The sequence below is a fragment of the Rhinolophus sinicus genome, linkage group LG14, assembly GCF_036562045.2.
Source record: "Rhinolophus sinicus isolate RSC01 linkage group LG14, ASM3656204v1, whole genome shotgun sequence".
NCBI classification, from domain to species: domain Eukaryota; kingdom Metazoa; phylum Chordata; class Mammalia; order Chiroptera; family Rhinolophidae; genus Rhinolophus; species Rhinolophus sinicus.
Window position 1 is genome coordinate 45,487,385 of NC_133763.1, and position 22,254 is coordinate 45,509,638.

Genomic DNA, 22,254 nt, shown 5'->3' on the forward strand with positions numbered 1-22,254 from the left:
CTTCTATGACGAAGGGAAAAAAAAAAAAAAGTCATGATAAGACATTTTTGAAATCATGACTCAATGAGGAAGTAAATGTGACTGTTGTTTGTGATAAACTTTAAACAGTGGTCTTTATGGACTCGCCCCTAAAATCCTTATACATTTAGAAAACTTCCCAAACAGTTGTGTAGGATAAAATTTGGGGCTAGAATAGCGTGGTTTTGAAATGTATTTCAAAATTCGAATTTATTTCAGAGTTCAAACTTTGCACTCAAGAAGATAATTGGGCAAAATGGGGCAGATTGATTTACCAAGTATGAAACCAAATCTGGCATGGGTTCTGTGGATGTAATCAATGAATTATCACGTGTGTATTCTACTGCCCTCTCCTGGGTAAGATGGAGGTATACATAGTAGTAGTTAATGCCTTTTTAAGGCTGAGAGTACAATGTTTAATTTAACAGTTCCTATTATTTTTATGACAAGGAGGCCATGGTAAAATAAAATAAGGTTCTCTAAGGGTTTACAAATACTCATTCAACAGAACTGTGACTTCAGAAACCAGGGAGAGGACTCTTACACTAGGGCTAGTACAAACACGCTGTCGGGATCACACCTATGTGGAAACAGGCAGGAATTTGCTATTTTTCTTTCCCATTGGAAACGTCATTACTCTCTGAGATGTTTCACAACATGCTCTTTTTCGCATTTGTATCCGTTCATCCTATAACTTCACACTGTGAACTACTTTGAGAGTAGGAATGAAATCTTATTCTTTGTGCCTTTGATATCCAGGATAGTACCTGATACTTTAGATAATTTGATCAGTCATTGTTTATTGAATAATTTGAATGAAATATCAGCCCAACCACTAGATGGCAACACAATTGTTTGTATGTATAGAAGTCTAGTCCGGCTGATTGGAATTCCACCTGACCTTGAGTAACCAAGTATGTTTCTAAAAAGTTACATGCGTACCTTATTTTGGTAAGTGAACTCATTTAAAATGTAGTACTACCGTTGACTATAACTTTATTGTCAATTAAATCCTTAAAGCTAAGAATCCTTTAGTAAACTAAATTCTCCCTAAGTATAATAACTCGAGTACAAATTTTCTATATTAGGGTACACCTATTTTTGTCTAAGAAAGTCACTCTTTAGTTGTATCTTGTCAAAAGGACTTTTCAATAGTCTAAGTGCCTTAAGCAAGTTTCATTCTGAAAACCAAAAGCCTCTCCCAATAACAAGTCATTGCTTGTATTTTTGCCCCACCTTAATAACTGTTTTGCCTGAAAGTTAAGGAGACTCTCGAGTCAGACAAATCTAGGTCCCCACTGCTACCACTCACTAGGTCTATTCTTGTGCAAGTTACTAACTTCACTAATCTGTTTACTCATCTTCTCCCAAATGGAGATAACAGTATCTACTTTATGAAGTTGTGAAAAGAATTAAATGAAATAATATCGGCAGACCAATATCTAATACAATCCTTGGCTTACAGTAGGAATTCAACGACAACAATTACTATTATCATGCTACAATGGAAACATCACCCATATTATTATTTGGTTTATTTATTTTATTCTCCTGATTTAAGGCCTTCAGCAATTAAATTCAGTTCATAACACCAGGTTTCATAGCGATAGGCCATGCGGATTTGGGCTACATTTGTCCTCCGGATATCGTTTCCAATAGGCCCTTCCTCAAGGTAATTGTTGCCCAGAAATCTTGCTTTCTCCTACAAAAGAAAAGGAAGCAGAATGACTGTTATCTCTCTCTCTTTTTTTAAAAGGTTTTATTGGGGAAGGGGAACAGGACTTTACTGGGGAACAGTGTGTACTTTCAGAACTTCTTTTTTTCCCAAGTTGTTGTCCTTTCAGTCTTAATTGTGGAGCACGCAGCTCAGCTCTAGGTCCAGTTGCCATTTTCTAGTTGCAGGGGGCACAGCCCACCATCCCTTGCGGGAGTTGAACCGGCAACCTTGTGGTTGAGAGGACGCGCTCCAACCAACAGAGCCATCCGGGAGCTCAGTGGCAGCTCAGCTCAAGGTGCCATGTTCAATCTTAGTTGCAGGGGGCGCTGCCCACCATCCCTAGCAGGACTGGAGGAATTGAACCAGCAACCTTGTGGTTGAGAGCCCATTGGCCCATGTGGGAATCGAACCGGCAGCATTCGGAGTTAGGAGCACGGAGCTCCAACTGCCTGAGCCACCGGGCTGGCCCCTGTTACCTCTTTTTACCCTGATACAAACAATAATTACACCCTCCACAAAGATTCCTTCCTTATGTTAGCCACTGGCAAAAGGAAAAAAAAATAAACCATTAAAAGTGACTCAGAGTACATGGCCCGCTGAGAAATCAAGAGCATTTTTATTGCCCTGGCCCAAAAGGCATGGCCAGAGAGATAGAATAACTCTTTTAGGGGCATGTGCACAGTCACTGCATGTGATTTGTGGGGCAATTCTTCTACACGTTTTCCCAACTAATTTTTCAATATTCAAATGACCAGATCCTAAACTCTAAAGGCCAATCAGTGAAGGACTGATCTACCTCATGAGACAGTCCACATTGCAGAATGCTGTTCCTTGCCACTTCACACATGTCACAGGTACTCAGCTTGAAGACTTGTGCAGCAATGGCGTATTCTTCCATCAGGGGCTCCTTCGGTTATGTATTTAAATGAGGCAAAAAAAAAGGAGAGAAAGGAAAAGGAATGCATTAAAAGAACATGCATCGTGCACAGAAAGCTTCGTGAAATAACTTGATCTGACTTTAAAATTCCAAGTGGGAAACAGCAGCCCAGCAAAATATGCTTGTATTTTTCAAGATTCCGTATGTGTACCTTGGTGAAGTGGAATTGCATCGGGTCATCTGTAGACAGTGAGACCATTAGCCCTTTCTGGAGGAAATCTAAAAAAGGATTTTTGGCATATTCAAGAAATAAGCTGTTGTTACTTAATGGCGACATAGCGATGGGAATCTGGGCTAAGAAATACAAGTACTGTAACACAGGACTCTGAAAAGGAAAAGTGAAGAAAACGTTATTTAAGGATGTTGAAAAAGGGATCTAAATTAGAAATGTTAAAACCCCGTGGTCTATCTCAAGTTTTAGTTTTCAACAAAATTATCCCCTGTTCCTTAAATCCCCTAGTGAAGAAGAAGAATCGTTTTTAAACAGAAACACTATTTAGAATAAAATTCTTTGGGATCGTCAATTTTCAGAAGCATTTGCGTCAAACCAAATTGTTTGAGTTTTAATTGCCTACGTTGGACCATCTGTTTCCAGCAAAAGACTTCCCCGAGAAACATTATTTTCCTTTACAAGAATGTTCTGACTCTCACAAGAGGCATTTTAAAACGTGCTATGACAAGAAATCTTGTGAAAACTAGCTTCAGGTAACCCAAGCCACTTCTGAATTCTCCCTTGCTGGAAGTCTAAAATGGAACTCAGGCAATCTGCATTAACTGACCTCTGCCACCAACTAGCTAGGTAATCTTCAGCAAGTCCCTTTACTTCTCTGGACCTCTGCAAAATGAAGTGGACTTGTGACAGAACGAGAAGGGGGGGAAAAGGTATTCCTCTTGCTCCCATAAAAAAGTTAATGTCAAGAAGAGAGACTCCAACTCACCTTTTTTAAATTCAGGCCATGAGAAACGTTATCTGCTGTCATGAATGCTGTCATGAGATGGGTGAGAGCTCCGGCTTCCCCACAGTGAGGTCGGAACAGAAATGTATTCATGCCTCTTTCCCTAGGGAAATGGAACTGCTATAGGAATCAGAGGTGACCAACTAGGACCTGGCAACGATTCTGGGCATAGAGTTCCAAGAAAATTCGATAGAAAAAATGAACTGTCTGAAAAGGTGTTAATATGGGGCACCCAAAGGATTCAGGAAAACTCCAAATCATACTCATAATTCTTCCTAAATGCAGACTTTTTGGAAAATAGGCAGCAGAGGACTGAGGATACAGAGGAAAGTCAAGATTTGATTACCTGAATGGAAGTATCTTCGGTTTCAACAGGAAATTCACCAATATCACATGTCATCATTTCTCCTACTCACATGTTAGGGGGGAAATATTTCCAGAAAACCCCATAATAACATTCTTCACTGGATATATCAAAAAAGGATGGAGATTTATAATAAATCACACAGTGAGGCAAGGGAAAGAAATATGTGATTTGGGCCGATGGGAAGTATCCCAGCATGGCAGTAATACAGACCCTTGCCCACCTAGGGTGCCCACGTATGAGGAAAGACGTGTGCGTAGATTGTCCGAGCTCCAGCTCTCGTCTACTCACTTTCTCAGGCTGTTGAGCACCATAATGTTTGCATACATGTAATAGGCGTAGTAAGTGTAAGAGGGATTCCGTTCCATTGTCCACTCTTGGGGTTTGGGGCTCTTGGAGGAGAACATGTGGCCACTGTGTTTGGACTCATCATCCACACTGTCAAAGCCAGTGATCTGTCAGAAAAAGTGAGCCATGCTCACGATGGGTTCAGTCTGACTGCAGGGTCCCAGCCCTCAAACTGTTAGCTCCCAAAGGCAAGGACCAAACATGAGAGATGAGCACCAAGGATTAATCACAGCCAGGTGGGAGGGCTGGCTCCTGTACAGCAGGATGAAGGCTGACAGGGTCATGCTTACACGCTTGAGGAAGATGCTGAGGTCTGGGTGAGCCTGCGGGTTGATGGTGGCCTCAAATATTGGCATGAAAATATTCTCCAGCATCTTTCCAAAATGTGGAAGGAAATTCTTAGATCGGAACACATCACTAGAGGTAAGAATGAAGAGAATTAGGAGGACAGGAAGATTTTTAGAACTGATGGCCCCAGTACAAGGGAACCAGAGGACCAAATGCCATCTTCAGGAGAAGACCTAGTGTGTCCATCCTAGGTCCACGCTGCTACACTCCTCTTCATTTCCCACAAAGAGGGATTCAGTTGGAGTTGGGCATAGGAGGTATAAATGTCTTGCTGGACCACATGGCCCCATCTCTTCTACAATCCCCTGTGTGGTAAGACAACTAAACCTTCACAGCTATCCAGGTAGAGAATGAGGAGTATAGGAAATACATCATAAAAGGTGCAGTGATTTACATGTGTGTGGCATAGAAGATGGTGAGCATGGAACAGTTATCAAGAACACTTCTGATGTGTTCTAGCCGGGGCAATCTAACAAACTCGTATATAGCACCTAATATATGAGTATGCTAGTCACTCTTCTACTTGGCCAGAAACATTAACTATTTAATCCTCATAACAACTCATCTTAAAGATCATGCTACTAAGGCACAGAGAGGTCATGTAACTTGCCAAATGTCACACAGCTACTAAGTGTCTGAGCCAGGATTCCAGCACAGTCAGAGTCCATGCTCCTAACCACCATACCTACAGCCTCTCTGCCTTAATGATATTAGACAGAAAGTACTACCCCAGTCAAAAAGTTACTTTTTGGGTTAAAGAGATAGGATAAAACGTTTGCATTGTCACAGGGCACACAGAACACGAAGGTACGTAGCCAGAAAATATATAAACACTTAGCTAGAGAAAAGATCAATGGCACTGAACATCCCAGAGGGCACAGAGTAATTAGCAGGTGGTAATACCATTGATAAATACTCATTGATTATGGAGAACTTGGGCACTTGCCGATGAGACAATTGGCAGACAGTGGTAGAGGTTCCGATACAGGAACGCTACATCTCAGTACAGGTGAAAACGGGAAAGAATGAATTTGACACAGAGGAAGAGCAGGAGAAAGAAAATGTATAATAAAATGTACATAGTTCTTCTACTAGCTAAGTTTAAATCGCTCTCAGTACATCATTTTGTGATCTGTGTAAACTCCTGTGTTTAAAAAAAACAAAAAACTGGTTAGAGGATTTCTGTCTGTGGTCAAGAGTGCTGAATCCAGTGTGAACAAAACCAGGAACCCAGGACCCAGTACTGAGTCCTATTTAACAAACATTTCTTCCTAGACGGGCTGCATGTTCCTTGTTGGTGTGGAGGAGGTGAGGCAGGTGGGGTAAGGGCAGGCTTTAGGGTTTCTGATGGGCGGGTACATACTAGATCCTGGGGACCTGGATCATCCATGTCATGTTGGGGCAATGGATGCGGTTGCCGACGAACCAGGAGGAGAGTTTGCTCCATTCCTCAGGGCTGCGGCCGTAGATTGACAGGCGGGGCTCAGCGTGCTGGTACTTGGCCTCCACCAGATCTGTGCCTACCTCCTGCAAAGCCAACAGAGGAGTCCAAAGCCAGGAATTCCCACAGGCAAATCAGGGGTCTAAACCTGTGGTATCTACAGACAGGAGATGGGTACTAAGAAGGAAGAAATGTGAAAAGAAGACAGTGGGGAAACTATCGAAGTTAACATCTAAGGCGACACAGTCGAGGGGAATCGAGTGGCGGTAAAAGACTGACAGGACACAATGGAGTCTAGAGCGTGAAAAGTCAGACTAAGGATGAGGAGGTATCCAAGGTGCCTGCAAAAGAAATTCAGCTTTTCATGGGTCCCCTACCTCCCAAAACTCTCATCTCCCAACTCCACGTGTCATTCCTGCTCCCTAATGCTCAGGCATCTTGAAGATGAGGGTGGATTCCAACTCCAACTCTTCCTGGATTTACAACTCCCAACGAGCCAGGTCCTTAGTCAATCCCAAAGCCACACCCTTAGCTTCTCTATCCTAGGATTAGAGGTCTTTTAAAATCATTACAGTAGACATTTCAAAAGAAATTCTTATGTTATTTGTGTAGTGCTTGCCCCAAGGATAGCCCTCCCTTCCTTCCTTCCTTCCTTCCTTCCTTCCTTCCTTCCTTCCTTCCTTCCTTCCTTCCTTTTCTTCCTTCCTCCCTCTTCCCTCCCTCCTTTCCGTCTCTCTTCTCTCCTTCCTTTCTTTCTGCCCTCTCTTCCTCCCCCTCCTCAAGAACCAAGCCAGGTACCATAGATCTGCTTGTTTCCTCCTCACCTTGATGATAGTGGCAAAATATTCCCCAGCAATGTAATTGTCTGTCTTCAGGTAGAGGTCCCGTAGCTCACTTGCTCCTACAGGATTGTATTTGTCATTGAACTTATCAAAACGCTGGAAGGTCTGGCGTCCCTGGATCAGGAATCAGAAGCAGAAGTGTATCATTACCAGAGCGGCGTGGACACAGCCAGCCAGGCAATGGCCATGAGGAAGAGGGGCCTAGTAGCAAGGGAAGGGGTTGGGCTCCAAGAATGGAGTCCAGGACAGTTGACAAATGAGTGAACCTCCAAGTTGTCTGTGTGTGCTTTCAGTCAGCATGGTAAACCAACATGGCCAAGAGGGCTCTGACAAGGGAGAGTTTGTAGGAGAAAGGCATACGGGGTTCTGAGTGTCAGGGAGAAACCGACATTATCTTTTCAACCTACAGCATGGACATCCAGAGAATCAACAGTCAGGTCGTAGGGATGCATTTTTAATTTAGCAAAAAGTTCCTTTAGGGTCAGATTTTTCTCCTTGGTGCTATAGACCACTCTGTCAGCATCAACTTGATAAGATTTCTTAATAAAGCGTAGAAGATGTTTCTGGTTCATGCAAGCAGCTGCATGGATATGGGTGTCCACCTGTGGGTACATTCAGAGAAAGAAAAACCAACAACCAGCTGTAGTTATGCTGCTCTGTTAGAGGCTATGGTGCCTGCAAATCACAGGGCTGTGACCTGACCGCAGGTGGAGAAGGCCCAGCAAAAACAAACACACCCAGAAAACCTATAGCACCTTTTTGTGTCCTTGCAAGGATGTGAAAGCTTAGGCTAGATGCAATAACGATGCCTGCTTCTCTTGGATAGTTGTCATCCAATTTACTCCCCACATTTGAGGTACTCAAAGTTCTTGGAAACTATTCTTCACCCCGGAGACACAACCGGAAGTGAAGTAGCGACCACAGCTTTCAGCCCCAAAGAGAGAAAGGATTCAGATTATGAAGCCATGGCACAGTGATGGCATGTACGAGTTAGATATTTTAATAATTACCATTTTATAAACTGAAGTTTTGATGGATTATCTGCCCAAGCTGATACAGGAGGCTGAGCCAGGTTTTGGTCTCGAATCTCCGCTCATATATTTTCCTATTTCCACTGCCTTGAAACCACTAACATGGTCAGAACACATCTTGGAAGTGTTTATAGTTGATGAGTTTTCCACAATCATTAGCTCACTTGATATTCACAGTCCTCTTGTGAGCTAGATTGAGCACATCTATTTCCCAATTTGACAAATGAGGAAACAAAAACTGGGAAATATTTAATCACTTCCCCCAATGTTTTACAGTCAGGAAGTGGAAGAAACACCTAGAATGAAGATCTCTCAAATCCTAGAAAAGTGGTTTTTGAGGTTTTATTTGTTTTTGTCATTTTTGTCGTTGGTGATGATGAGAATTTTTTATGGCAAGAATGTGATAAACCTTCCTACATGGAAAACAACAGAAATGGCATTTGAATATTTTAGGCATAAACTGTCTGCTTTCAGTAAATTCCACTGAACCTGCAGACATTTTACGTGAATCAGAAAAACAGTATCTTTCTTGTGCTGCTCAGGAAATACTAATGGGGTGCATGTTTTTTGCCCAGAAACGACCGCTGAGCCGTGAAATGCTTACCTTCCTGCAGTTATAGAAATCCCGGTGCGGGTTGTTCTTCAGTTCCTTTAGCTCATCCATCTCGTTGAGCATTTCATGAACCTGGAACTTGGAGGAGAGGAACTTCAGGCGCCGATGGGCATAGGTCTTACTGTGAAAAAATTAAATCACATAATTCTAAAACATTCCAGACTTTTAAGGAAAACAGTCACAATTTCAAAACCATCGGGACCCTTAACACCTATAGGAAACAATGAATTGGAACAGACATTTCGGTGTACTCTGCAGGCAATCTCACCTGGAAAGTATTGGGCTCCAAGGGCTTAATCTTTTCACCCACATTGGACATAGTAATGACAGAGGACTTGGAAAGGCATGTAAAAGTCAGAGGAGACAGTAGCACTCAAGGTGAAGGGCCCTGGCTTTGGGCTTGAATCCTGGCTCAGCCAGCTGTGTGACTTTGGGCAAATTACCTAACTCATCCAAGTTTCAGCTTATAAAACTGGAATTATAAAAATACCCACTTCATAGAATGGTTGTAAAGAGTAAAAGAAATAATGTCTATGGAGGGCTTAACATGGTGTGTGAACATAGTAGGCACTTAGTAAATACTTATTCGTACTATCAGTAATAGGAGTAGTAATTTAGGTCTCACAAAACACTTACACAGGTCCTTGGGCAATTAAAGCAAGTAAAAAATTCATGTCATCCAGGAAGCTGTCCAGATTGGGGTAAGGAAGTGGCGTAGGCTCATCTCTGCTTGCTGCGGCTTCGTCAGGATAGATGTAAACTATACCATCCTTCATTTTGAGGTGATAACCCAGGTTTTCAGGGAGGTCATCTGTTCGGAAGGGGTCTTCTCCCTTCTTCACAGGAGGGGTAAAGACTTTTTCAATAAAACACAGAATAACACGTCAGCACACAGGATGAATGACCACATAAAAATAACCAAAATATGAAGTACTGTAAAATCTCAGTCATTTGGAATCCTGTATGTCATAAATTGTCACTATCCAGAGCGAAGTTAAGGTTTATTTTTATATTATTTTTCAAAGGTGACTAAATTAGTAGTAGAAAATAACTATAATATTTTATCTAGTGTGAGAATAATTTTCAAGTTCTTTAGAAGTACTGTTTCTATAACTGACATCTTATTTACAAATAATTTTAATTATTTACTGAAGTTGGTTATCAAAGGCTTCCTGTTCACAATACTTTATTAGCTTATAAGTATTAAAAAAACTACAGTTAAAAGTAGAGTTTGGATGTTTTCCTTATTTACAACAACCTTCTCTGTTAGTCTTCATTTAGAGTGGTTATTTTTAAATAAACTTAATTTTTAGAGCAGTTTTAGGTTCATAGCAAAATTGAATGTCGAGTACAGTGTTCCCATAAACCCTGACCCCCACATATGCACATGTGCCTACTATACACATCACACACACACACACACACACACACACACACACACACACACACACACACACACCAGAGTGGTACGTTTGTTACAATCAATGATCCTATACTGCCATCTCATTATCCATCACCCAAAGTCCTAGTTTACCTTAGGGCTCACTCTTGGTGATGTACATTCCATGGGTTTGGACAAATGTGTAAGGACATATAGCCACCCTTACAGTATCACACAGAATAGTCTCGCTGCCCTAAAAATCCTTTGTGCTCCATCTAGAGTGGTTTTAATATAAGTGGAAATATAAAATCAATTTTTATTGTAAGAATTGTAATTCTTATGGTAATTATATTTCCCACTCTTTCAAGCACACACCGTTTCTGCTAAAGGACTGGAGAAGGGATTATGTGGATAAATGTCCCCTTCTTTTCACTGCTAACAAGTTCAACCCAAGAAAGCCAAGAACAAAGTCATACACTGTCATAGCCTTTAACACTCGTCTGTTTACTTTCAATAAGTATGTGCCCAAGGCATCAGAAAGTCTCTGTTTGCAGATGACAAAGACAGCCAGAGTGAGAAACAGAATACAGAAACAAAATATTTGCACATTTTCTATTCAAAACTAGGAGAAAGAAACATGAAACAGAAAGTTGCTACGTCAAATATCAATTTTCTTTATACTTGACCTACTAGAGAGAGAAAGTATAATTTAGGAGAACCAAGGCAAGGCAAACATCCTAAATGTCAATATTTTAGAAGATAGGTAACCAATTTTATGAGTTACCAAACTGGACACATGTTTAATATGATTTTAATATAAAAAGGAAGTACAGAGAGGAAGTTGTAAGACTGGGAATCTTTAACAATATAAGAATTTGAAAGCTCAAAAACCTTAAATATTTGCCTCCCTTGAAATTTCAATTCTAGAAGTATAATCCTAAAGATACAAAGCAATTGCACAAAGACTTTTTTTTTTTTTTTTTTTTTTTTTTAAGGAGGGCGCAGCTCACCGTGGCCCATGTGGGGATTGAACCGGCAACCTTGGTGCTAGTACCAACACCACGCTCCAACCAACACAGCTAACCGGCCACCCCCAAAAGGTGTTTATTCGAAGATATTTACTGTAGTCTTGTTGTAAATAAATTTTAAAAAGTCAGAAATCTAAATGCCTAAAAGCAGGAATTGGTTGACTAAATTATGATACAGTTATACCATTGACATCTGTGAAATTATTAAAATTTGATTATTTACAAATATGTACTTGAGGAGCCAGCCCAGGGGCTCAGGTGGTTGAAGCTCTGTGCTCCTAACGTCAAAGGCTGCCGGTTCGATTCCCACATGGGCCAGTGGGCTCTCAACCACAAGTTTGCCAGTTGGACTCCTTGACTCCAGCAAGGGATGGTGGGCTCTGCCCCCTGCAACTAACAACGGCAACTAACAACAGGAACTGGACCTGGAACTGAGCTGCGCCCTCCACAACTAAGATTGAAAGGACAACAACTTGACTTAGAAAAAGTACTGGAAGTACACACTGTTCCCCAATAAAGTCCTGTTCCCCTTTCCCAAAATAAAAAAATAAATAAATAAAATAAATAAATATGTACTTGAGTTTACACAAGGCAGAAAGTAAAAAATAAGATATACTGGGGGGGGTGCCAAAAAATGTATAGAAGTGGATACTTTGGTCAACGTTGCTCAAGTAGTAGTTTGTCATAAGCAGAAGTGTATGGACGCTGATGGTAACCACTTTGAGCACCTCTTGTAAGTGCATAAGTCAAATGTGACATATTCATCTTACTGTATATACTGAGTATTACAATTTTGATAGTTTCCGTTCTTAAAATGTGTATACATTTTTTTGGCACCCTCTGTATAAATAAAGTGCTATGGAAAGTCAACGCATGTAGTTTACTTTTATCCAGAGGTCAAAAGAAGGCAGGAAATGACAGTATTTGGGCTGCATCTTGAAGGATGAGGTTGTATATGGATATTTGGAGATACGGTGGAAAAGTGAAGGGAAGGTCAGTGCAAACAGAGGGACCAGCATGGCAACAGTGCAGGGGCTGGAAAGCACGGAACTAAACGGAAAACAGGAAGTACTTTCAACCAGAACAGAGCTTAAAGCTGGAGTAGAGCAGGTAAGTTTATAAATAGGTTGAGTGTGCAAGTCCAAAAATAAATAGATAAATAAAATGTAGTTAGGAGGCCAGGTGGTAGGCTAGAAATTGAACTTAACTTTGTAGGTAATGAGAAGTTAAAGGTGTTCGTCAGGAGAAGGATGGGCTGAGGTCTGTGTTTTAATAACCGGCACCAAAGTGAGGATGGACTTGAAAGGGAGTGAGATTAGAATTTAGCAGAGTAGTTAGAACACTATTGCAGTGATTCGGACAAAGAGACATAGAAGCTTAAATTCGGATTTGGGGAATGGTGCAGAGAGAAGAGGTTTTAGGAAATATTGTTCGAACTGAATCAAGTGATTAGAGACGTGAACAGGAAAGCGAATGGAAAAATGACTATGATACTTTTAGACTGGCTTCCTTATAATCTAGGGGCATATTTAGTATTTAAATAGTCATATTTAGTATTCACAGTTTAGTAGTTAAACTTTGAGAGATAGTCCATGTTATAGAAGAAATTTATTTACCTGGATAGAAGTTCTCATTTGCTACCCAAGCCTCACCCTCAATGTTCCGCAAGTACTTGGAAGGGGTTTTAGGGAACCTTTGAAATGACTTCTGCATATATTTCTCCCGGATACACAGTGCCCGATACAGACCTTTGCAAACTATTTCAAAATCTTCAACTGTAACCTGCAAAGAAAAGGTCAGGGTATCGGAATCACTCGTGTGAAAATCTGAGAAGTGGGTAAAGCTTGCTTTGGCGCCTCCCAGCTCTCCTGGGTGTTGAAGCCCAAGCTGAGCCACTGCTGCCCATGTGGTCACTTCCTCTGTGACATGGACCCTGGGTCTCTGTTCTGGAGCAGGTCCCGAACTTTTTCTCACGCGTCCATTTCTACCCAAACTTAACGAGTCTTTCCTTACTATCCTGTGTTTGTTTTTGGTTTTTGCTGGATGGCGGAGATTATCCAGCACAAATGACTTAAAAAAAAACATTCTAACATGGAAGATCCTTCCTTCTTTCCAGGTGACATGGATATTTTTTTTTAATTAAAGTTTATTGGGGTGACAATTGTTAGTAAAGTTCCATAGATTTCAGGTGTACAATTCTGTATTACATCATCTATAAATCCCATAGTGTGTTCACCACCCAGAGTCAGTTCATGGATATTTTAAGTATGGGCATCTGAAGACATTGCTCAACGGAAAGACAATGTAATTCTAATTTGAAAATTCAAACCACTTGCTGGTTGGTGAGGGAAATACTTTGGGATGTATAAGGTGTCAGACATCCCTCAAACCCTGGCATGTGTGCACTCCTCTGTAGCTATGGGTGGATCAGCACGTCATCTTGTGAGAAGGCATTCTTTTGGATGGTTTTAAAGAGAACTTTATCTGTGGCTAAAGAATAGAGAGATTCTAGAGTAAAATTGTCAGAACTGCTGCAAATTTCCTAGACTGGTCCATTTCCCGTGCCCCGTGCCCGACTCCTGGCTGGGCCTGGCATGCCCAAGCAGTTATAACTTGAAATCAATGAATGCTCATCCTCAGAGCTCAAACACTTGCTGGGACCAACATAAACTTGCTCCCAATGGTTTGAGGTCCAGATATTAATCCTAAGCAGTTGAACTCTTTTGAAAGACCTGCTCACCTTGACCAAGAGAGTCTGGCATGACTGTTCCTTTGCCACCTAAAGGGCCACTGGTCTATCAGCTCCTCAAGGACAACAGCTGGATCTTGGTCATCTTCGTGTCCTCAGCACTTAGCACATGGTGTCTAGTACAGAGTCGGTGCTCAGTAAGGACTGACTAAACTGAATTAACTGTTATCAGGGATTAGTGGCCTTGAGAACTTCGTCCTGATTCCTCTTTACCTCTCTGTTCAATTAACAGGGTGAAGACTGGTTCGGGAAGGAGAGCGCTGAGAGTGCTGACAAGCAGCTCAGCCACATTCACCAATAGGTAAAGCGCACACTTGGTCCTTCAAAGACCCCAGGCCAAGCTTTCAGGTCCCTCCAGTTTTCATAGGAGAGGCAGCTTCTTCCTGACTCCTGTGAGCTTTGTCCTTCCTTCCCTCCTCTTTCTTTTCACTATTCCTGTTTTCATTTCTATCAAACACATAGATATCAAGTTTGTCTCCTAAGTCTTGTTTCTTTGAGCTCTGGAGTTCTCCAAGCTTTATTTTCCGTGTCACCATTAAACATTCCATTTCCGTTATTTAGCATCTAATACCCCTGCCATTTGCAGAGCACCCATGTTATTATGCAGAAAATGAATAAACAAGAATAGCGTTCATTTCATTACTTTGTGGTTCATTTCATTACTAAGTGGTTCAGTTACATGAGAAGAGGGCTTAGGAACAGTCACCAAACTATATTTGGAGCATCAACTGATGGCCTAACAGCAGTTTCGCCAATATGGTGCTGATTCGGCAAGTCCGTGTGGCACAGATTTATTAACTGGCCAACTGTTTTGGACAGAACAAGCAAGTCAGGTTGTTTGTGATATGAGTTTACTGTCCCTGTGACATCCTAGAGTCTATTCCAAGCAATACTTTACTGCGTAAGCATCAGCAATGAAACAGGAGAGGACAGATGGTCAAAACACAATAGCTCCAGTAGAATTTTCTAACCTCTCTGTCACCTTCCTTTTTTTTTTCTTTTTTTTTTTTCTGGTCTCTCCACTCTTCTGTTCTCTTTTCCCTTTTTTTCTCCCAATCTGTTTTCTTTGATGGGCTTATGCAGCCTGTCGCCCTTCTCTCTATTCTAGGTCTGCCCTGGATCTTTTCCCAACAGTCTCCTGCAGCTCCTGGAGACTTCTCTTACTGCTTTACAATGCCCTCACTGAGACTAATCCATCAGCTGCTCTCTTTGGTTCTTTTGCCCAATCTGTCCACTGTATTCTGCAACACATATGCTACATTCTACTGCATATTCCACAGGTGCAACAAATGAGATAAAGGAGGAGAAATTCTGTGGGATGATCAAAGCAAGACAGAAATATAAGTCATAGCGTATTGGTATTAATGCAATAATGAAGTAGAACAAAGAGCAGGTAGGCTAATACCTTCCTCAAAAGGAAGGAGAGGACGGTAAACAGCTGAAACACTCAAGCTGAGTGTCTTGCCAGCAGCTACATCCATGGGGCAAGGAGAAACTCACCCCAGAGGCATAATCTCCAGTGATCTGTACTCTCTGAAAATCAGGCACGGTCTGGTACATTGGAGACGAAGAAATGTATTCCTCAAAGTGGGACATTTTGGTGGAAGATGTCTCACTTTGTGGAACGGAGAGATTAACAGTCTTCCGTCCGAAAAAACGCCTTTTCCTGGGTTTGAAATTAAAAAAAAAAAAAAAAAAGGATTTATCTCTGTTTTCATGGGGAGTTTCATTGAGATAAACTGAGGTTTTACCGTACAAGTTCATTGTGAGGACAAAAAGTGAAAATTAAAATGTGGGCTGGGTGTCAGAAACAGGATCCAACCATATGGGAAGAGACAGCACATGAGAGCGTTCCCTCCTTCCTGGTGTACCTTGAACAGTGGCCCCTAGGGAACATGCTAGAAAGCTTTCTGTATGACACTGTCCTCCACAGAGGTCCACTTCTAGCAGAGTAGGCAGGCTACGTACTTCAATAAGCACAGGCTATGTCAGTTACTACATGTGTCATTTTGTGTATATTCTTTAAATTCTATGAGCTATTCTCTCCCCATGTGAAAAAAAAAAATGAGGTAGTAATGACTACCTTACAAGATTTCTGTGAGATTTAATGCATATAAAAGGCCTAGCACAATACCTGGGACTTATAAGTTGCTTAATCAACATTGCTTCCTCAAATCAACAAGTATTGATGGGATTTCTAGTTTGACCCAAGCCCTGTGTTGGGTCCTAAGGCGGATGCCAAAGAAGGTGGACTGTTGTTCTTTTCTTAAAGACATAAAACCAAGGGAAGACAGTAGACTGGTCTTTTCCCCCATGAAACCGGGGCAGGGGGTAGGAGGGTAGGGGAGTGCTATGAGGAGGGGGTTCCCGGCAAGTGGTCACTGTGGATCTAAGGACTAAATTGTGGCAAAAAGTGAGTTACTAGAGTAGTTCAAATAAGGAAAAATGAACAGGCTTTGTGGAGAGGGATGTATGAAGGCAGGAAGTAGGCATCATAGGCATAGGCTGGGCAGGGGTTGAGGGTGGAAATGGAGGGCTGTGTCCTTGGGGCCGGAGGTGATACACCTGGCTGGAGAGCAGGGTTCATATCAGGTAGCACACACTTGGGCTGGCTAAGGATGGAGTCTGAAGCTGAGGCTCTTGCGTTCCAGTTTCTGTACACATCATGCATCAGTTGAGTGTGTGCAGAGCAGCCATCAGCCCAGTTGGGTTTGGAACAATTGCAAGGTAGTTTGTGTCCGCTTGCTTGGGTGGATAGGCGGCTACACCTAAAGGGAGATGTGGAGGAGGGTAGGAGGGCTACTGCTTGCTTCTTTTGCAGTCATTGTTACCTCGCCCTAGTATATTCAGTGGGCGACGTGGGGGAGAATTTTTGGCTCTGGCAGAGTTCTTCCTCCGAGTTGAACAATCATTCAGATAGACTGAACTATCTGCCCTGACAGTTCCCCTTCCTTGTGTCCCAATGTACTAAGCATCCCCCCTCCACCACTTACCTCCTGACTTCCGAGGAGGTGGACTGAGCCTCCAGCTGGAATATGTGTGCTTGCATCTCAAGATGAGAAATTGGGCAGTTATCATCCACATCAAAGGGGGAAAGCTCCTGACGGCCTCCCTCATCTCTGACTTCAGAGGCAAACACTTTCTCAGCAAAGCTGCGCATTGCATCATCGATTTCTAAAAGAGGTGTTCACGTGTTAGTATTTAAGCCGTTTCCCAGGAGTCATTTGGGAGGTTCTGCTACGTGTGAGGCACCATGCTAAGGATTGCCTGGGGTGCGCAGCAACCCTGCTCTCTGACCAGTGTTCCAGAAACATGATGGGGGTCAACGCCTGCTCTCTTTAGTGGATTTGTGTGGGTAGCTTGGAAATCTGCTCTCAGAAATACAGGCCGGCTTCTTACAGCACATTTCAGGAGGGTCCTAAAGATGGGATTGGGCTCTTGTAGGACTAGCGCTTAACATAAGATCACCTGTTTCTGACAGGTGATTTCACGGTTACCATGAAACGTAGTCCTTCCCATTAGATTGGTGGAGTTTTTCTAATGGTTTTGAAGATGTACACAGGGTTATTGGTCCTTGGAGTTTTTCTTCCTAAAGGGAATAAGTAATCTAAATAGTTCTGAAAAATAAATGTGTACTTTAGGGCTTTTCTGCTTCATAGGATATTGTGTTTCACATGACAACCTCATTTTTTTTTTTTTTTCAAATCCTGACCACTTGGGGAAAGGCTGGTGTAGGGGAGAAGGGGACCACACAAAAATTTACTACCTAGTGTTGGGAGTCCCGTTTCTGTGGACATTTGGTCTTCTATAAGGATCGACTCTTGAAAAGCCACTTTTGCATGCTTTAATTTTTCCATTCTTAAAATGGGTGGAAGGCTGACCTTTCACTGGTAATGAACAACCCCAATACTCTCAGGATATAAGAAAACCAGTTTCATCACCTAGGGTGGTGATGGCCTTCAAGCATCTGCTTCTCTGCTAAGTTCCACTGCATTTTCCAGATACCCACTTGTTTCCCTCTGAAGTTATTAACTCTAATACTTCTGAAAGCCTCTTGGCACTTCCAGAAAAGAGCAGATAGCAAATGATGAAAATGGCAAACAGCTAATTATTTGGAGTGACAGCAGAAGATGGAAACATTCTTCACAGGATGACAAAGCAAACCGCATGCAGAGAAAGATTCCCCACTCCCGCCCCCATCAATGTCCAGACAGGTCTGCAAAATGCCACATTTTCAATTCTAACTTAAGTAAGTGTAATGTGTTCAAGTCTGTTCTGCACTTACCAACTCCTTCACCTTCCTGTTTCAGTTCCTTATCTGTGAAGTGAGAATCCTAATACCTACGACCCTCACTCACAAGGCTGTTGTGACATGAATTGACATCATGTATGTGAAAATGCTTTAAGGAAACTGATTATGGGTTAAACTGATTTAACAGATTAAACTGAATGATGTAATTTGGTAGCCTTGGTCAGATAGATATTTGGCATTTGAGGTTAGCTTTGGGCTATGAAGGAAATGAGAAATGATAGGACTTAGTATAGACTGAAGCACACACACACAAAAAAAATGATAGTAGCTGATTCATAACTTCGCCAACACTAGCAGTCAGCCCGTTTTCAAAACCTGGCTTGTTTTCTAACAGAGAAGCCCACTATGTTGGCTGAACTTCACTCATCTGTCTCATTCAACGCAAGCACTTCCTGAAACGGAAAAGCATCTTTGGGTGTTAGGAGTAGTTCTTTGGCAAGCACCATGATGCATGAGGGAACAAATCAATCACTAAGTAGGTATAGTTTATGCCCCAAGAATGCCTCCCCGCCCGACCGCCACGCGATTCCCAGAAATTGTTTCATTCCTCCCTGAGCATCACAGGCAAGCACATGCGTTGCGCCTCAAGGATACATGGCAAGCAGACATTAGAAGAGGCTAATGGAAATAAGCCAGTTAATTATGATGACGACGATGAGGATGATGACAGTGACAGCTGGCTTGTCATACTGGGTCTGTGGCAATGCTGCTGGAGGCCTCAAGAAGTGTGGCATGAAAACGGATGCCCAGGAAGCAAATCTTACTTGCTTGAAACCTGGCTCTTCCAGCACAAGCATTCATGTTCTGGGATGGCACATATCTAATTGTTTCATATTTTTAAACAGTATTGTTTTTCACTAAGGTCGCATCTCCCTAAGGCACTATGGACAGTTGAAAAGTAGAAACTGTGCTCTCAAGAAGTCGTTTACATGATGACCAAAAATTACACGGTTGATATGTCCTTCCACTGAGTCAACCGGTTATTTCGACTTCATGTAACCACAGCTGAAATTTGATTTGTAATTCAAGAGCTCTGTCTTTCAAAGAGACTGTAGGGAGTGGTGATGATTATGGAAAGAGTAAAACTGGTATTACAAAAGAGAATAAAATTTGGTGACAACCTGAATTCATGGCGTAAAGGACACATGACTCCCCTGGCTTAGTAAATTGTTGAGTTCTTTTTTGAGAATGTCATGTTCGAGAGATTGGAGCCTCTGAGCAGAAATGTCTTGAGGTTTGGACATTTAGGTAGAGAACAGGTAAGAGGACAGAAACCAGAAGTAGAGTGGTGCAGCAGAAAGAACACTGGCCCAGGAGTGAGAAAAAGAGCCTGTGAGAGGGTGGCCTTGGGCAAACCACAGGATCACTAGGAGCCTCAGTGCCCATCATCGGAAGAGGGGAGAATGAATAATAATAATGTCAACTTCAGAGACTTTCTATGAAGATTAGAGAAGAAATACTTTAGAAACTGCACAATCCTATCCAGAAGTTGGGGGTTATTATTATTAACATAGGAAGTGCAAGACTCTTGAGAAAAGGAATATCATGCTTGCCTCTTCACCCAACAGACCCAGAAAATCATGCTTATTTCTCAGCAGTGCCTTATTAAGAAGGAGGAAAGACAGGCTGTAGGCCTTTCGTCTTCTACATCTCATCTCATGGAGGAACTCAAAGCCAGACCTACTACCCGTCAGCTAAAGGACAAGTCTAGTTTGAGATGGAAGGGAACATACATTTAAAGTTACGGTTTTATCTAAAACAGGTTTTTATTTTTATCTGGTCACAAAAATTTACCAGGAAAGTTTTTGCATTGGAGTTGAGCGTTTACAAAAGCAGGGCTCAATAGATTCCCCCTGGCTAATCTAAAGGAGATTATTTTATTTCAAAATATCAACAAATGCCCCTTGAGATTCTCTTTCAAAAGAAATGATTTTTTTTTTTTTTTGTAGTCTGGAAAACCCATGAGTTCATTTGCTATGCTGTGGGATATCTATGGTCATTATTAAGCTTTGTTGGCTTTCAGTGGTCTAATTTAATAAACACTGCTGAAAAATACCCATGTTTCTGAGTTAAGGAATAGTATTTCTTAAATTGATACTTTGGCAAATGGCGGGAGAAAGAATTCAAAATACTCACGTTTTTCTTCAGCTGTATGAAGTAAAATAAAACAAGATGACATATATGAACAACTTTTATAAATCATAATGGTTATTAATCAGTGCTTTGGAATAGAAATATGTAGTTGGTGCAACAAAAGGGTGTGTGAAATGTTATTACAGCTCATTCTTCCATTTATCTATAATTTGCTGCCATTAGAAAATTCTGGGAATATAGTCATTATACACCGCATTTTCTTTTCCTTTCTAATATGTCTTTTTAAATTTATGATTATAATCTTAAAGAGGTACTTGTTATAAAATGTAATTTAAAAAAAATCTAATCAAGAGGGATGGAAACGCTCATACGATGCTAGTAGCAGGTAACATAAAACAGTTCATTTGGTCAACAGTTGAGTAACACCTACTAGCCATTTCTGAGAATCTGTCCTACTGAAATAATCCCTAAACATGAAAAAAGCTTTAGGTGCAACTACTATTCTCAGATAATATTTATACTACCAAAAAAAAAAAAAACTGTAAAGAACCTAAGGGATTAGTTAGGAAACTTAGACTATTATACAGCCATTAAAAATGATGTTTGGGAAGAATTTGAAATACCATGATTAAGTTATAACGTTAATAAAAAAAAAGGCAGGATATAAAGTGTCATGTATACATGTATAAAATAAATACAACTGTATTTAAAAAACAAAAAGTTTTTTTTGTGTGTGCAAAGAAAATAGATTGCAAAGAAAAACACGTTAAAAGTTGTATCTTTGGATGATGGGACTGTGGTGGTTGTTTTTTCTTACTATCCTAAATTTCCAAATTTCTCTAAATGAGTGTTTGTTACTTTTACATTTCAGTGCAATTTCTCTCTTTTAATTTCATGTGAAACACGTATTACCTTTACAATGAAAAAGACTTATAATTTACCATCAGTTTAAAAATTACTCTGTATAAACCTGGATTGCGAACCATCAGAATACATGGATTGTGTTCATATTTCAGTTAAGGTCACAAGTTTCAGCTAATGCTATATAGACAGACATTGTGTAGGACCCTTCTCAGAAGTGTGGCAGCACAGGTTCTGTTTAGGCTAGCAGAATAGATATTACACATCTTACACATTTTTCTACTGGGATCAAGGATGCTACAGCATGATACATTTTTAAAAACTTACCTCCCTCCTAAAACTAAACATTAAAATAAAATTGAAATTGTCTTGCCCGTTCCTGAAATGTGTTACTAAAGCTACTATAAATCCTAAGTAAAGGATTACCAGAGCTGACGTGGTTGTTAAAGGAATGGTGGTCTATTAAAAGAATTGTGTTCTCCAAACACTTTCGCACACCTACCTGTAAATTTCAACAGAGGCATTGTTGCTGGGGTCCTTGATTCTAGGGTAGCACAGTAGAATGGAAGAGAGAGGAGACTCTGGGTATGACTGACGGACACTACAAACCCTGACATTCATTTTATTTATTTATTTTTGCTTTGCCCCTGTAATCTGACCCTTCTCTGCTAAAAGGAGAGAAATGAGCTTTCGACCTATTTATAGCTGTAGGCAACTGACAGTGAAAAACAGGTGAAGCCCTCAGTGTTTACTTTGGGATTTTAGAAAAGATGTCTATGGTAGGCCAGGAATTGCACTTCAATACTCTCTAAATCTCCCTACAGATTGAATTCTCTTCAAGCGTCGTTTTCTTGTATGACTGGACCGTGGATGATCATTTTCCATGGTAGGTAGTGAATGAACTACAGTGAAGTCATCCAGGCTTCTTTCTGGACAGGCAGAGTCTTCAGGATTTCACTCAGGAGAACAGCACTCCGTGTGGTTGACGAATATGCTGCTATGTTCATCGAGCTCTCAACAAACACACACGCTCTCTCTCTCTTTCATTAGAAACGTCCCTGAATTAGCAGAAATTCACCTGATGAATTTATTTAATGAACTCAGTAGTACATTTACTTCAAATGTTATAAAAACGCAACTGCCATCTAGGGTGCTCAATTACCCCTATTCTATATATTGTTATATAAAAAAGAATATCTTGATAGCATATAAAT

General features: G+C 41.1%; 1 protein-coding gene across 2 annotated transcripts; it reads right to left on the minus strand.

Annotated features, from left to right (window-relative positions):
* Window positions 1-805: 805 nt before the first annotated feature.
* On the minus strand, window positions 806-21,672 carry AMPD1 (adenosine monophosphate deaminase 1). 2 transcript variants are annotated; one of them, XM_019730355.2, is made up of 16 exons: window positions 21,543-21,672; window positions 20,222-20,233; window positions 16,767-16,947; window positions 15,274-15,439; window positions 12,641-12,806; window positions 9,252-9,471; window positions 8,607-8,736; window positions 7,379-7,573; window positions 6,954-7,085; window positions 6,052-6,215; window positions 4,631-4,757; window positions 4,284-4,447; window positions 3,611-3,731; window positions 2,824-2,997; window positions 2,532-2,642; window positions 806-1,720 (listed from the first exon to the last, which is right to left on the minus strand). In XM_019730355.2, exons 1-16 carry the CDS (start codon window positions 21,655-21,657, stop codon window positions 1,562-1,564), a joined length of 2,337 nt encoding a protein of 778 aa, XP_019585914.2. In that variant the 5' UTR covers window positions 21,658-21,672; the 3' UTR covers window positions 806-1,561. The 2 variants fall into 2 exon arrangements, with proteins under 2 accessions (XP_019585914.2, XP_019585917.2); XM_019730358.2 differs by lacking the exon at window positions 20,222-20,233 and having other exon boundaries at window positions 21,543-21,652.
* Window positions 21,673-22,254: the final 582 nt, after the last annotated feature.